General features: G+C 36.7%; 1 protein-coding gene across 3 annotated transcripts in view; it reads left to right on the plus strand.

Annotated features, from left to right (window-relative positions):
• slc6a8 (solute carrier family 6 member 8) overlaps positions 1 to 17659 on the plus strand; it is a 46303-nt gene that overhangs the window by 10584 nt on the left and 18060 nt on the right. For all 3 annotated transcript variants that reach the window (XM_058785829.1, XM_058785830.1, XM_058785831.1), the window contains exons 2-7: positions 1327 to 1458; positions 1885 to 2149; positions 2635 to 2767; positions 9269 to 9403; positions 9735 to 9838; positions 12092 to 12216. In XM_058785829.1, the coding sequence (XP_058641812.1) occupies positions 1327 to 1458; positions 1885 to 2149; positions 2635 to 2767; positions 9269 to 9403; positions 9735 to 9838; positions 12092 to 12216 (894 nt within the window). The remainder of the gene's footprint in view (positions 1 to 1326; positions 1459 to 1884; positions 2150 to 2634; positions 2768 to 9268; positions 9404 to 9734; positions 9839 to 12091; positions 12217 to 17659) is intronic.

A 17659-nucleotide genomic window follows, 5' to 3' on the forward strand; every position in this document is an offset into this window, starting at 1 on the left:
GAAAGAGCTGAAAAGATTCCTCACTTTTCTGAAAGTCTATAATGAGCACCCGCTGATACAGAGTCAAGTGCTAACGACGTCAGCCACTGCAGTACGCGCAAGACCGCGTGTGTGTGTGTGTGTGTATGAGTCACGCTTGTTCTCGCATTGACCCGCAGTCACATTCTCATGCATCATCCGCTCGCGGGGCATTGCTGTGGCGTCCTTTTTTGTTTGCAAATCAGCCTGACACGAGCCCACATATGCATATTTTCGTTTTTCGCAGAGGAATAGCCTCACGGTTTAGTAGCCGTTTGTTATGGACAGTCAGTGCAGAACATTGTGTTCGGTGCTTCCTTCTGTAGGCAGTTCATCAAAAGGCTTCTTTCTGAGTCACGAGCCCAACAAATGCTGTTGTTTTCTGAATGGACACCGGGCAGTGCTCCCAAATAAGCCACTTCATTCATATAAATGTTTTTAAATTAGCAGCAGGGGTTGTTTTGGTTGTATTTTTTTTAGATCGCACTCGTTTTAAATCTTCTGTAGCAGCTAGCCTGCAGAGCTAGCATTACATAAGCGTGTCACTTTGAATAACGGCATGGTGGATTTCCACTCTCCCTTTTTTCCATTGTAACTCTCTTTTTCCGCTGTCTGTCATGCGCTGCCATCCTCCCCCGCAGTCCACCTCGCCCACGAGTGGCAGGTGACATCATCAAGACTTTCATTGAGGACGCCAGCACGGTATTCAGTGGATAATCTGCATCACACCGGCGACCAACCCCCCCTGTAAGCCGCTACTGTGGCTGTCAATCTCAGATCAGTTGAGCGAAGCTTTATTGCTGCCGACACGTCGGTGTGCTGCCGCACAGACCGCATGATGAATGCTAATTCGGCCAGCAGCAGTCAAATCCTAAGTGACGTGCCAACATGTGAAGGTGTCGTGCACAAATAGCAGAAAATTAACCCTCAGTTAAAGTGAACTTTGAAGATGTGTAAAATGCAATATTCTGTGTCTTTTGGGGTTAATTGGCATTATATCCATCATGAGACGTAGGATTATGTTTCTAGTTACTATTTTATTGGTGCTTTATGAGACCTTGTGACTAGAATGAATGGAAAATGCAATTCTTTTCAAGTGTTTGACCTTCCAAATTGAGCCTGTTCACTTTAAAACATGTTGCTGATCGATTCGTCAGTGTATCTCATTCCAACAATTATTCCTAATCTTTCATCAAAATGCAACTCATTTTGCTCAGAAATGCAAGCACACCTAACATGGGTTGTGAATGTGGTTCCATGTTGTCTTTAAAATCGCTCTCTCTCTTTCTCTGTTGCTGTGTTTCACAGGAGTGTTCCTCATTCCTTATGTGTTGTTCATATTTCTGGGAGGCATTCCGATATTCTTCCTGGAGATTGCGCTGGGTCAGTTTATGAAGGCTGGAAGCATCAATGTGTGGAACATTGCACCTCTTTTTAAAGGTTTGCTCTATTTTTATGCATTTACCTATTTTAGGTTGTCCCTTAAAGCATTGCATTCTTTAAAACATACATTCTTTATTTTATTTATTTTTAAATATTTACAATATATTATATTATAATATTGTAATGTAATATTGTAATTATATTGTATTATATCATTAATAAATTAATAAATATAGATAGATAGATTATATGCATATTTTATCTTAAAAAAGGGTTACAAATACATTATTAGGACAGTATATAACTTCAGTGAATGCCCTTCAGTATATCCTTGCTTCATTCTGTAGCTCAAAGACAACATGAAATCAAATTTGACTCTGTTTATTGCCTTAATTAGTGCACTATTCATCAGCACGTTATGTAAGAGATACTCTACACCTGAAGGGGCTTTATTTTCAGTTGTCTTTTACTGGTTTGTTTTAGGACTTGGCTATGCCTCCATGGTGATTGTGTTCTTCTGTAACACGTACTACATTATGGTACTTACCTGGGGTTTCTACTACTTGATAAAGTCCTTCAATTCCACGCTGCCCTGGTCCACTTGCGACAACCCGTGGAACACCGAAAACTGCATCGAGATCTTCCGCCACGGCGACTGCCAGAATGGCACCATTGGCAACTCCACATTCGGAAACCTGACGTGCGAAGAGCTTGCTAATGGGCGTTCCCCTATCATTGAATTCTGGGAGTGAGTGATCGTTTTTACGCAGTTCATTTCTTGCACAAACAGACAATATTTGAAATGCCTTTCACCACCCACTTTTCTTGCGTAATAACTCTTCACAAGATGAATGTATTTAAGAAAACAATGTTTGTTGTTAACAACTAAATGTTATGTTACAGTTAACTGTTATTAATCCCACACCAATTGACACATAATTTGCTGCCCGTTAGAAACGTGTGGCATTTTATTTGCAGGTGGTGCTTGAAGCTGTATGATGTTTTTGAATCTGCAGTTAGTATTTCATATTATTGGTTGTTCAAAGTGAAATCTCAGATTTGAAGATCGTTCAAATCGGCTCATGGTCCATTTTAATGCCCTGAGTGACAGTAGACTATACAGCTCTGGAAAGTCATCGCTTTCAAGCTACGTACAAGTTCATAGATTAAAATAAAAACTTCTTTGTGAGCTTATACAGTGCTTTCATTCATGAATGTTGTTCTCTATCTCAGGAACAAGGTTCTGAACATCTCTGATGGGCTGGATGAGCCAGGCGCCATACACTGGGAACTGATGCTGTGTCTTATGGCCGTGTGGGTGATGGTTTACTTCTGCGTGTGGAAAGGTGTGAAGTCAACAGGAAAGGTGAGGACCCGCATGCTTTCTTTCTTTAGTGCTTCTCATTACATGTGTGAACCCTGTGTAGGGTGAAGACATGTAAAAGCAGCACACAGTCACATGGATAGCAGAGAATCAAATACCTGCACTACAACTTAAGCTTGGTTACGTAACAGTTGTATTGATTGGGAAAGCTACTAGACACTAGTTAAACTACAGTCAAGTTAAACTTACAGAAGCTACAAGCTTCTTACAAAAAAAGTACTGTTTTAAAAGGAGGTGATTTTTTTAATATACACTGCCTCTCAAACATTTGGGGTCAGTAATATTTGTTTTTTGAAATACATTTTTTAAAAAAATTTCAGAAAGGATGCATTAAATTGATCAAAAGTGGCTGTAAAGATGTTTATAATGTTACTGAAGAATTCAAATAAATGCTGGGGTTTTTTTTAACTGTTCTTTCTATTCATCTAAGTATCTTGAAAAATATTAACTGTTTTCAACATTTATAAGAAATGTTTCTTGAGCAGCAAATCAGCATATTAGAATGATTTCTGAAAGATCATGTGACACTCAAGACTGGAGTAGAGAAGCTGAAAATTCAGCACTGCATCACAGGAATAAATTATATTTTAAAATATATTCAAATCAGGGTTCCCACGCTTCTTGAAAGTACTTGAATTTCAGACATATGGATTCAAGGCCTGGAAAGTACTTAAAAACAAACATAGGTCCTTGAAAGTGCTTGAATTAAATTTGAAATAAATTTAGGCACTATTTCGAAAATTGTCCTATATGTGCTGTCAAAGACAGAACGAAACGGCACAAATGATTGGGGTGGAGATGGGGTAGCGTGAAAAAAAAAACTTGTGTTGATGTGCAGCCTAGAGTTTTCTTAAGCCGCTCCCGCTGAGTTTCTGAACGTTACCGCCCGCTCCCGCAAACATTCTATATTGTATATAATTTTTGCGCTATTAATATCCGGGGTATTGAAATCACATTTAAATGAGTGCTCGCAGTTCACTTTCACTTTCGATTTCGCGATCATGCGCACTCTGTGTAAAGTGAGCACATCTTTACAGTGCGTGCATAATTATTAGGCATGTTGATATTCTGATAATTTTTTTTCAAGCACGTTTTACCAATACCAAACCACATCGATCTTAATAACTACTATTAATTTTGTATTTAATCATTTATAAGTGATATATAATTGTCCATGAAGGCGCTGGAAGTGGAAAAACTCCTTATATTCATGTGCAGAATTATTAGGCAGAGATTTAACTGAAAAGTCAAAAAATTATTAAATCCCCAATGAGAAATATTCAAAACTAATGCAATACAGAAATTGTAAAGTTAAGACATGACCATTGGTCAGCGAAATGCTCATTGGGTCAGCGGGATTAGACAAATACAGGTGGAGAAGAAAAGACACACGGTAACTGCAAAATAATTAAGAATTAATGTGAAGAATTAGGTGTAAACCATCAAACCTTTAGTCTCCAGCGCCACCATTTTCCAGAACTTCCTGGAGTCTCCAGAATTACAAGGTGTCAGGTTCTCAGAGACTTTGCTTGGGTAAAAAATCCTAAAAAATGACCCTCACTTAATAAGAATAACATGCTGAAGTGTTGTGAAATACATGAAGACTAATTTTTATAGGCTTTATAGACAGATAAGTTGAGTGTGACTCTTGAAGGAGCAGCACCACATCCTCTGGTACCACTGTTTGAAGAATGTATCTTCCAGAATAGCAGTAAGTTTTAGGAGCTCATTTTAATCAATCTCTGCGAGACAGACTCTTCAGTATAGGAGATGGACTAAAAGTGAACTCCCAGAACTTACTGCGACATGGTGCTAAGGAGAAAATGTAGAACTTGAAAAATAAGAAAAACAGCTTAGTGAAAAGTGTGTACAGTTTAAAAGCAAATAGAAAGTCCAATTTTATATATTTCTTTTATATTTTTTTGCAGATTTCACAAAATAATTATCTTTAAAAAAGCATCATATGACCCCTTTAATGTTAACAGGTTTTACCTTGTTGTTACAACATTTAACCACTTTTTATTAATTTAAAAATTGTGAAATTCTTTATAATTTAAATTTTGTACAAGAACTACAGCAAAAACCAGTTTGATGCATATTTTATCAATATTTTAGAAATTGTATTTGAATATTACCAGTATTAACTTCAGTGGATTTCATTAAATTCCTTTGAACACGACTGCTCGAACGGTCTAAATTTATGAAACCTACACATTCAAAACATTATTACTCTGAAATTTTTAATGTAAATGTTAAGTGTAAGTAAAATGTTTACTGTAAGGTCTTTCATGACACTACATATGCTGGGGTGTGAATTTGATAGGTGCTTGATATAAAATAAATGGTGCTTAAAAAAAGTCCTTGAAAGTCCTTAAATCTGGTGTTCATGAAAGAGTGGGAACCCTGTCAAATAGAAAGCAATTATTTTGAATTGTAAAAAAATTTCACAATATTACAGTTTTTACTGTATTTTTATCAAATAAATGCAGCCTTGGTGCGCATAAGGGACTTCAAAAACATTTTCAAAAATCTTACCAATATAAACTAGTTAATTTAGTCCTATGTTGCATTTTTGTAACAAATGAGATTAAATGGCAACAAACAAGAACATGAATATTGCAATAGCCTGTTCAGAGAAAATGAGAATTTTGGATTTGGTGCTTGATGAAGTCACTGGCAATAAAACTTAGACAAACTAGACAAGAATTTAGACGAGCGGTCACTGTTCGTAAAAAGTTTATTTTCGTTATATAAAAGAATCGGCCATAGTTGCAGGGCTTCTTTTAACGGCACAAACCAGCACAAATCGAGCACTAACGAGTGGCACCCGTTTGGAGAGATTTGAATGGCATGAGGTGGAGAGTGACGTCACTGCCCAGAATTGTTTTTGTTATTTCTAAGAAGGGGAAATATATTTGACGTTTATTTCAACAGCACAAATCGAGCACAAACGAATGACACCAGTTTTGTGCGATTTAGACGAACTGGGGTGGAGAGTGACGTCACAGCTCCCGAAAATATTTTGGTTATATCTAAGGAAGGAAAATAGATACAGTGTTTGTTTTAACGGCACAAACCCAGCACAAACGAACTGCGCTGGTTTGGAGCGATTTGGGCAACGTGGGCTGGAGAGTGACGTCACACGGTCAAAAACTAAACCAGCACAAACATTCGTTTTTTGAGGCACAAATCAGCACAAACGTAGCTCAAACGAATGGCATAGTTTTGGTGATTATTTCTTTTTCTGGGGTGCCAACTTCACAGAGGTTTTCACATGTACTTATGTAATCTTGCAATTATGCTGCACATAAATTCATTAAAACGTGTTTGCCAGAGACTGCATCATATTGCATTTCCCTTATGCTCTCAAGTGCAATGTGACTTTCTTGTGTAACCTTGATTCGCATAGCTCCACCCACTGCTGCTTTGTCTCAGTTGTGCAGGAGTGAGGCAGAAAGGAAACCATAGCAACATTATTTGCAATGGGGGTGTGGTGGGAAATATTACAAAGTGCCCTGTCAGGAAGGCACTGTGAGACTGGTTGGTCACGAGTGAGTGTCTGCAGTGGGACGTGATAAGGTGCTCGTACAAATGGCCAACAGCCACATTCTCTCTCCGGGAGGCGGGATCATATGAACCCTTAGTAATATAATAACTTCATTTTATTTCTGCTGCTTATTACTGTATAGAAGGTCATCCGTGTATTACGAGCACATTTCTTCTGCACTAAAGTTACTCAAAGCAGGGCTTAATGTTTCTAAACAGCTAAAGAAGGCAAGTAGCGGAAAGTAGGTTATTTGAACTCATATTTAGTTCCCAGCTCGTGTTTTTCCTTCATAGTTTTTCGTTGATGAAAAGGACACTGTGAGTAAGCGTTGAGTCAAACTCATTCAGACGACTGACGCACACACACACACACACACACACACACACACACACACAATAAGCCAGTGTTACAGTGAGCTAATTGGCTATTTCAGAATCTGATTAATTATTACGGGGCAGAAATACTAAGCGGCAGATTACCCCAGATTCACAGGCCTCATATGGGAATTAGAACAGAGTTTGTTTACTGACAGTATTTTTAGTTCAGGTTTATTTCTGCGTCTTTTATAGTCACTTGAAAGTTGGATGGATGTAAGTCTGATCTGATCTACAGTAGAAATATTTGATTTAAACTGACATGCATCAGTCTATTAATAAAACATTACTGCAGTCTTCAGTTTCACACAATCCTTCAAAAATCATTCTAATATGCTGATTTGCTGCTCAAGAAATATTTCTTCAATGTCAGCGTTGAAAACAGCTGTGCTGCTTTGTTTTTGTGGAAACCATGAAACCGTGATTTTATATTTTTTTCAAGATTATTTGCTGAATAGAAAGTTCAAAAAGCATTTGTTTGAAATCTTTTGTAACATTATAAATGTCTTTACTGGCACTTTTATAAATACACAAATAAATATATATACAATTTAAAAATTGTTTTTTAATTTCATAATAATAATATAGAATAGTATTATAATATTATTATAATAATTATTTGTTTATGACCAGTATTTTTCACACATCATTGATTAGTGTCTAGTGTGGTAGAGAGATAATTGGACCATTTTTCATTGATGAGTCAGGATTCATTATTGTTCAGGTGACATGGCTCTGGACTGTGGACAGACAAAGATGTCACAGAATGATGTGGAGAATTCAGAAAGCTCTCACCATGCACTGCACGTCCTAAACCGTGACCGTGTTTTTGTTGTAACCAGGCAGCTTTGTACTTTTTGAGTTGAGCTCGTCTTCCCGAGGGAATTCAAGAGACGGGGTTTGCAGGAACAATTGAAGATCTGAGCGGCGTGCTTTTAATGCGATGGGCTTGATCTAGAATGGCTGTCCTACTTTTGTGTGTCTATATAGAGCAATTACAGAAGGCTGCCAGGCTTGTAAGACCATACCTGGCATGTGAGCCAAGTCCATAAACCAGGAAGGCTTGGAATGAGCAAGTCTCATGCAAATGCTCTCTGATAACAATCCGTTTCGTATCATCAGAGTTCAAAGTTCAGACCGTTTGGACTAAGCCACTGAATCAATAAACCTCTCCTTGCTGAAAAATCGGTGGGGATCTGATAACAGAAGGCATTGAGACATGCAGTATATGTGTCTCAACTTCATTCACATGACACAATGCTCAGCATGTGACTAACACCGTCCTTGCTGAGACCCGAGACAGATAAAATGTATTTCAGTGATGCAACGCAGAAGATCCTCCGATATAAATCTACTGATAATATTGGTTTGAACTAGATTGTTATCTGGATTATATGTGGCTTTCTACGATCAGTCTAGCAAATGCTCTTAAATGCCCATAAATGCCTACCAAAATTATTTAGCAAATAAGGACATTTATTAATCATGGAAAATAACATATTGTCAGATATTCTGAAGAAAATGTAAATGCTACTTTCTCATGCAAAACTCATGTTGTGAATGGTCACCAGGACATTGTAAGGCCATTGCTAGGGTGTTTTACAAAGTCTGATCTTTTTGAGAAATAATCTCTGCTTAACAAACATGATTTGAGATATCAGCCATGGCTGCTGCACATGCGGTGGCGGATGAGTTATGTGCCAGAGTTTAATGTTTATACTTCAAATACCCAACGACAGTATGAGCAATATTAACAGTAATAATAAACGCCTTAAAGGAATCGTTTACCCAAAAATGAACCTCAGGTCATCCAAGATGTCGATGAGTTTGTTTCTTCAACAGATCGTATTTGTAGCATTACATCACTTGCTCAGCAATGGATCCTCTGCAGTGAATGGGTGCCGTCAGAATGAGAGTCCAAACAGCTGATAAAAACATCACAATAATCCACAAGTAATCCACACCACTCCACTCTATCAATGTGTTTCCAATAAATAAATAAATTAAGGTGATATTAACTTCAAAATATGATTCCTCTCTCCATAATGTTGCTTTGTCCAGTAAAAAAAAAATAATCTAGTCTGAATTGGGAGAGAAATATGCACAGATCAAGCACCGTTTACAAGTGAAAACAGTCCAAAACTTGGTAGTATATTGGTAGTATTTGATGTGAGAGGACAACAGGGGTTGGACTTTTTAATGGAGAAGGTGTTATTATGGATTATAGACTGATGTCTTGGCCAGAACTAACAGTTTAAAGTTAAAACAACCTTAATGATGGATTTGATTCTTACAAATATGCAGCTTTTCGTTCACAAGACGTCACTTGAGTCGTGTGGATTATTGTGTTGTTTTTATCAGCTGTTTGGCTCTCATTCTGACGGCACCCATTCACTGCAGAAGATCCATTGATGAGCAAGTGATATAATGCTAAATTTCTCCAAGTCTGAAGAAAATACTCATCTACATCTACAGCAGATTTTTGGGTGTTTCTGTAAGCAGCGAGTTGTAGGAATGAAAACAGTTGATTTGACTGTCTGTCTATATTTTTGTCTTTGACAGATTGTGTATTTCACTGCCACGTTCCCGTATGTGGTCCTGATCATTCTCCTGGTGAGGGGCGTCACTCTTCCTGGTGCTTATGATGGGATCATGTACTATGTCAAACCTGATTGGTCTAAGCTAGGAGAGGCACAGGTGAGACCTTTAATTCTCTCTTCCAGCTTTGTGTAGAGCATCAATCCTCCCTCCCACTTTGGATAAAATCATATGCTTTTATCCAAATGAATAAATGTAAAAGTAAATCAATATGCTTCATTTTTTCTCAACTTATTTACTTTTCTCTCTGCTTATATGTCTGATGCACAATACTTTAAAACTGTTTCAGTTTAGTGTTTCCAAGAACGTTCAAACTTTTAAACTTGACTTTTATGTCTCTCTCCAGAGTACCTGGAGCCACTTTGAGCTCAGTAATCATTTCAGAGGTGGATCTGTTTGTCTGAATGTCATTACTCTCTGTCTCTCTCAGGTCTGGATCGATGCTGGCACACAAATCTTTTTCTCTTATGCTATCGGGCTCGGAGCCCTCACGGCCCTCGGCAGCTATAACCGATTCAACAACGACTGCTATAAGTAAGCATCCGTCACAGCCTTGAAGAGACAAGGACACATTTTTGTTATGACGTCTTGTGTACTTTCTGAACCAGTGTGTTTTCTTTTTGAAAGACGTTGTGTCTAGTACGTTCACGCCATCGGAGAGTTCTCACCTTGTTTTATATGAAGCTGAATTTGACTGATGAGGCTAGCAAAGAGCAAACGGCCTCTCACTTTAATAGTAGATCTCAAATGTCCTGGATACATTAGTAACCAGATGCACTGAATCAGCAGTTCTTTGCTTTGACTTTAATGTACAAAATACTTTGGCTGGTTATATATACACTGACAACTGGAAATGATTTAATTTAAAATCGGAAATAAAATATTTTGAAAAAATAAGCAAAAGGAGACACATCCGAATAGGCTACTATGAAAATTTGAAATGCATGCACATTTTTTAAATTCAGCTTTTTCTCATCAATTGACTTGTTAAAAATGTGCGTTAAATGAAAAGTGAATATCATTATTAAATTACTAATTAATATAATTAATGTCTAAATCAATATTTTGATTATTTATGTTTATTTTTATTAATTCATTTTATTCATTAAATAATTGCTAATAAATATTTTAATAATAATTTAAAGTATTATTATAACTATTATATTTTATTTATACATTTATTAATAATAAATAACAATTAATAAATAATTGTAACCACAGTTACGAAATTTAAGGTTAAACATTTTAAGAGTGTAGTGCATTGCAACACGTGATATCTCTCATAAAAAGACGTTATTTAATGCATTATGTTCTTTAATGTATAACCTTGAGTAGATAAGTGATTGAACGTACTGTAGCAATAGTTTTAATTATGCACAAGAATATTTAACTGACAATAAGGTGGCATTGTTATATGCCTTTTACAGTTTTTCTCGATTGCTAACACACAGTTCACCATTTTCTCACAACTATAAACTCAATCTCAAAACTACACACCAACTTCCAGGTCAATGTCAAACATTTTAGTCAAAAACATATTCTCTTTTGTCAGAATCTAATCTTTGGCCTCAGATGACACACAAAGCTGTCAAATACACAGACTATTTTCCTGACTAGAGAACACTACTGAGATCAATTCAAAACACTGTTACAAAAACCTCCTTTTGGGAAAGAGGAAACATCTTGCAAGTCAATGTCTGTTACAGTATGCAGCATAAATAGAGTTGTGCAGATACAGTAAAATTCACCAATAAACTTTAAGAAAAGTTTACTTTCATTACACTACTGTAAATTTATCTTACAGTAGATGAAAAGCACTAGAAGAGAAAAGTACAAAAACCAAACAACTGAATATACAGTAAACACACATTGGAATATCCTGTCAGTTTCTGTACAGCAATAAACAAATAAATACAGCACCCTCTGCCACGTTGCATTACAGTATTGGTAATATCCTTATTTGTTATACTATAACAGTTTCTTAGTCTTCTGAGAAAAGTACAATAGTACAGTACTTGGCAACAAATCAATTCAACAGTTACGAGTTTGAGGGTGTGTGCTACAGTATTTACAGTACAAAGAACAGTGAACGTTCTCTCACTGAAGTACTGCTGCTATGTACTGTAATTTTAATGTGTAAGTAGATGATCCTGCAGACAGCATTCCTTATGATCATTCCATGCACAAGAACATGCTCAACTATAGTGCTTTATATTTCATCAGGAACAAATGACCTTTGACCTCATCCCCTTAATTTTTCTTTTCTCATCCTATTACTCTGTCTCCCACCACCAGGATTCATTTTTCCAAAACACACAACCACCTGTGCTCTTGTTCATATTATCCTGAGATTCTGACTGCTGTGTCATCAGTTTTGCTACTGAATGTTCAAACACGGATAAATGTGTGCTATTTGTGTTCATTTTGTGATTCTTGAGGTAGTTATATTGTGTATTCTAAATGATAACATGGTTAAATCTTTGCAAAATGATGCTGTTATTGTGTAGAGTTTTGCAGAAAACATTGAGCAAATTGGAGCATGTGTGAAAGCAGGTGGAATGTGTTCAAAGATTTGAGAAACGTGTCTTTGTTTCGAGAACTGTATGAATGGTTTGGAAAATTGGGCCGAATGAATCAGTTATAGCGTGTAAGCAATCGAGAAAAACTGTAACTGAAATAAAATTATGACATTATAATGCATTATATCTAATGTGTTGCACAACCATCTGACTGGATTTAAATAAAGATGCCACAAAAGTTAATGTCTGTGTTTTCTTCTGTTCTCAGGGACGCTTTCGTTCTGGCTCTTATTAATAGTGGCACCAGTTTCTTTGCTGGTTTCGTGGTCTTCTCCATCTTAGGTTTCATGGCGTCAGAGCAAGGTGTGGACATCTCTAAAGTGGCTGAATCAGGTAAGAGCCTACAGTCGTTTACTTCATTACAGATGACAGATTATGTACTATTTTGGATGGTAAGACAAGCAAATGTATATTTAGAAAGCATATTTACGTGTCTGCCAGCCCTGAAACAACATGCATCTTAATGCCGGTGTTTAATAATTCACTTTCACTTGTTTTTAGTGCATATAAGTGAATGCATTTCTGACCTGGGGCTGGTTCTTGTAAATCATTTATGAAATCAATATTTAATGCAAGAATGATCTGCTGAAAATGAATGAAACATGCATTGTGTGAGTCATGAACATATGTGATATGATGATGATGATGATGATGATGATATTATACAGTAAATGAATTTCAATGCAGTGTGATGTGGCTTGTATTGTGTATTACTGTAAATGTTTATTGTTGGTTTGACAATATAATTGAAAGCAGAATATAAATGAAGATCATGTTTATACACGGTGCTATTCTTAGTCATATTACTGTGAAAGGGACCAGACAATTAGCAGTTTGTTTTGTGTGTGTGTGTGTGTGTGTGTGTGTGTGTGTGTGTGTGTTTGTGTGTGTTTGTGTGTGTATGCATTCTTGTTTGTGTGTGCGAGTTACTAATGGTAAATAACAGATATTGGATCATGAATTAACAACTGTATGTCACTCATTATTTTTTGTATTGCGTGGGATTGTGTGTGTGTGTGTGTGTGTGTGAGAGAGAGAGAGTGAGAGAGAGAGGGTGTCTGTGTCTGTTCTGCAGGTGTGTGTATGTTTGTGAGTTTTCGACATCACAATTAGCACAGTCTTCTTCCCGTTTGCTATGTCCTGAAACACTGAGGAATATATAATTCCCAAAATGCAATGCCTTCATTTTACATACACATTTACATTGACATTGATTACAATTTAATTCAAATTTTATGTTTAGGTTAATAATAATTATGAAAGTGAAATCCTGATCATTCATGATAGAAATGAACAGGCATCACAGACTACACTAATAGACTATTAGTATGCGGCATGAAATTTAACGCCCCACATATTCTCCACATATTCTTGTGTGACGCTCACACATCTAGATGTGTTAGTTCATAACACAGGCCTACATGTTTCACATTTAAAGTGTGAACACCAGAAGAAGGCTTTCTGTCACTCCGATTTTTGTCAAGCTATCACTAATAATCTGTACATAACATGACCATCCTACAAGATTGACACTAAATTCATGTCTTTTTACATAAATGTCTTGATAAAGGCTGTTGCATGAAGAAAAAATGCACACTATAAATGTAGGGAAACCAAATACCTATATTTTCTGTACTGATTTCATCAAGAACAGTGACCATAAATCAAGTAAAATGTTTTATAAATGTTTGCTTTTTTAGCCAACTTCTTCTTGCACTGTGTAAATACATAAATAAATTTAAAATAAAATAAACAAATACAAGTTGAAAAATAAAGCAAAGATTACTAGCGTACATTTTTAAAGAAAATACTATTTAATTCTTTCTACTTTAAAATTTCATATTTAATTTAATGTTACTAGCATTTTGTTTGAAAAATTATTAAAAAAATTGAAATTTATATTCAATTTCACACATACATACATGTACGTGTGTGTGTATATATACATACACACACACACACACTTTATGTAACTTCTATGGACAAGAGATTTTTTTCTCACAAATTATTGTTAAAAAAATTAATATACTGCTTATTTTAATAAGCGTCATTTTACAATTTGGTGGTTAAAAGATGTGTGAGCATCACATCATATTCTGAACTAAAGACTTTTTGTTTGTCCTTTTTGTAGCGGAGCTTCATTTAGTGCTAGTGGTATTTTTCTCTTACCCCTGCTTGGTGAATTAGTACTGTCATTTCAGACTCAGTTGAGCTCGCGGTGCAGGAGCAGTGCACTGGTTTGTGAGGCTCAGTAAAGGACGGCATGTTCTTGGCCTGAAGGAGAGACTGTGCAGCAAGCCTAAATGAGTATGAAGTGATAATATTTTTAAATGACCTGGCAAGATGCCACAGACTTCATACAAAGTGACCCTCATGTCCTTGAAATGAATTAATTTTAATCGGATCGCTGCTCGTACATGTTGGGGTTAACATACCAGTGTACAGCATGCTTTAAAGGGGCCAAATCATGAGGAATCACATGTCCTTGCTCTTTTCAGTCAGCTTTTCATAATGCCAAATTAAGTTTAATATTAATTTAAATATTAACAATAGATATGCACCGATTGCAATTTGCCGATTTCAATGTTTTTTGGAAGTGTGACCTGCCGATACCGATTTTTGCCAATTCCGATTTTCTTTCTAAGAACTATAATTGACAGTTATTTATATAATAAAAGAAATTATTAATAATTAGAATTCCCCCAACCTGGGCTAAGTTACAGAGATTTTCTCTCACTTAAACAACTCTCAAAATAAAGTGCTCTGTTGCTGGAAAGAGGAAGAAATAGTTAACTTAAAATGAGTTGCTGAATGTAACAAAACAGATGTCATTTCCCACTATGTTTATAAATGGTCATTTTTTCCCCCAACCCTATTAAACGTGTCATCTTTCACATCAAATTCTTACTTTGTTTCAATTAATTCAGTTAGCATAATAATAAACTGTAGAGTTGTTACCATTCAAATGAAATTAGTATTAACAAACTCTATCTTTCCACTGCTGAGGAAACAGAAGCTGCTTCTGAAGTGGCATTAGATGCATTTACACAGACAGTTTGATGAAGCTGAGGAGCCATAAATGCATTTACACTGCAAAATTTCAAATGCATAAATAATTTTATAAGATTAATGTTTTTCATATTTTTTTGAACATACAAATAAATGTTGAAAAAATGCAATGATACTTTTAAATATGACTAAACCACCAGTAGGTGGCGGCAAGTGTCTGTTTTAATGAGTGAGTCATCAACTCATTCATTCAACCGATTCGTTCAAACGGCTGATTCATTCAGAAATGAGGCAAGTGACTGTCCTTATGAATGGGCCACTGAATCATTGACTCACTCGATTCGTTCAAAAACGTGGATTCATTCAGTAACGAAACACCACTGTGTGTTGCTCGGAGACACAACAATTCTGCTGGCTTTGATCGGAACTATTTTCGTCAGCGAAATTGAGCAAAAACTGTCAATATTTTGTCTAAAATCCAAGTCGCTTAATTTGAACTTCGTGTCACATTGCAATCGTGCTGATATTGATATTCGGGGAAACATCATTGCCGTATAACATTGCTTATCTAAATCATATTTTGTAAATATCTTTTTTTTTTTACCGAAGTATGAATTCATGCGAAGTATGGTACTTTGTGTGTGCTGTCTCTCTCACACACTCACTCAGGCTGTGCAAGCGTCATCTGGCACGACATAAATACATTATCTGTCGCCATTTACACTTAATACAATTAAAATTAGAATCGTTCTCACGCGAAACGCCATGTTTACACGCAACTGTGAGTGTATGCGTGGCTGTGACGGCAAGACGTGAGTCATGCGAAAAATCGTCCGATTCCGGTCACTGGCCGGTCAATCGGTGCATCTCTAATTAGCAAATTAAATTGAATGTAATTTGCAATTATTTCTCAATGAAGTAACCGTTGCTTCTGGTTTTGGAAGTAGATCTTGTATTCAAGTCTCTTTTTCATGTTCATATAGTTGTTTTAAATTCAACATAATGCACAGCAGCAGATTTACAGATTTGGTCACTTGGGTACCAAAATTAGTTGATAATCTGTAATCTGCACTAATTTTAATACTTTTGTATGTGGCACCCCTGCTGTCACAGATGTAGCTACTAGCCCAGGGTTTCTGTAGTTAACTAAAACTAAAACAATAAACACATTTTTACTACTTCAAATTAAATTAAATGTTAATAAACCAGGGTTATTGTAGTTAACTAAAACTAAAACAATAAACACATTTTTACTACTTCAAATTAAATTAAATGTTATCTGAGGATAGAAAATATATATATACTGTATTAGGGATGGGTCACGATTTTCCAATATTCGACTAGTTGATTTAATAATAGAATATCGAATAGGCTGTGCGTTTTTTTTTGGTTTTTTTTGACAAGAATTCTTCATGTTTTCGGTGCTGATGTGACGCGTTCATGTAACCAGAGGGAGGTGCTGCCGATAACGCACCTCAAAGCTGTCAAGGACAACAGAAGAACACCACATTCTCACGCGCATATGTCTATGCCAAGCGGCAACCTTCTCTCTCGTGAAACCAACACAGAAGTGACTTAAACTGTAATTCATCGACTGGCTGCTAGAGGCTGGCTACAAAAGGGAGTCAATACCATAGACTCCCCATGTTAAAATGCCCAACTTTACAGCAGAAAACAACATGTTTACGGCCTGGTTCAAAAAATTATTTTGGTCTATATAGCTAATTTTGCCCTTCATGACAACTGTGAGGGGGGTGAATTTTTTTATAACTCATCCGTTTAAATTATATTAAGCCTTAAAGTTCTGCATAATTAAGGGCGTGGCCACTTGAGTGACAGGTGGATTGCCACTGCTGTCAACACCGTCCCGCTAGGCGGGCGTGGTTTCAGCAACCAGCTCCACCCACGACCTGCCTTTTTGCCCATTTTCGATTATCCAGGAGTGACGCGCTGCCAAGATGGCGACGGCCGGCTCCGTGCATTTTGAGCTTCAAAAATGCTCTTCAGAAACCTACAGGTGACGTCACGGACACTACGTCTATTTTTTTTTTACAGTCTATGGTCTATGCTCACGCGCACACTGTAGATTAGCGTCATAATTTAACCACCAAACTATTTCTCAGGCGGCTGATTTAAAATCAGCGAATTCCTTAATCTAGCTCTAGCAGCGGCCCGTCCGTGACAAAACGAACTCGGCCCGAAGGTAAATACACACAACTACACCGAGTGCGGACCTGTCGCAAGTACAACAGCTTTCAGCCGAGATCGGCCCATAGAGAAAAAGCCGTCTGTCAGAAGTGTTTTGTAGAATCGCCACGGCTGTGGCTCATTATCTTCTCACCGATGCCGAGACTGAGCCGACAGTGCTGCATTTCAGCCGGAATGTGCTTGCTATCTGGGATGTTCATGCTCATTTTTGATGTCCTAGCAGCCTTATGAGCAATTGATTTATGCTAATCGACGGACTGTTATGTCAATAAGTGCAGTCATTTGGTTGAATTTCATAAATGTTTCAGCACGTTACAATTATATAGCTTGAGTTAAGATAGCCTATTCCCTATTAATGTATTAAACAGTTTGTTAACATATAGATTGAAAGCGTAAATGGTCTCTCTCTCCCTCTCTCTCTGTTTATGTGTGTGTAGTGTACTGTAGCCTATGTGTGCGTGCATGCGGGGGAGGGGTGCGATTTTCGAAATAATAATCTAATAATACCAGTCGATTTTCGTATATTATTTTTGCCTGAAATGCCCATCCCTAATATACA

Source organism: Onychostoma macrolepis, chromosome 08 (assembly GCF_012432095.1).
Source record: "Onychostoma macrolepis isolate SWU-2019 chromosome 08, ASM1243209v1, whole genome shotgun sequence".
NCBI classification, from domain to species: Eukaryota; Metazoa; Chordata; class Actinopteri; order Cypriniformes; family Cyprinidae; genus Onychostoma; species Onychostoma macrolepis.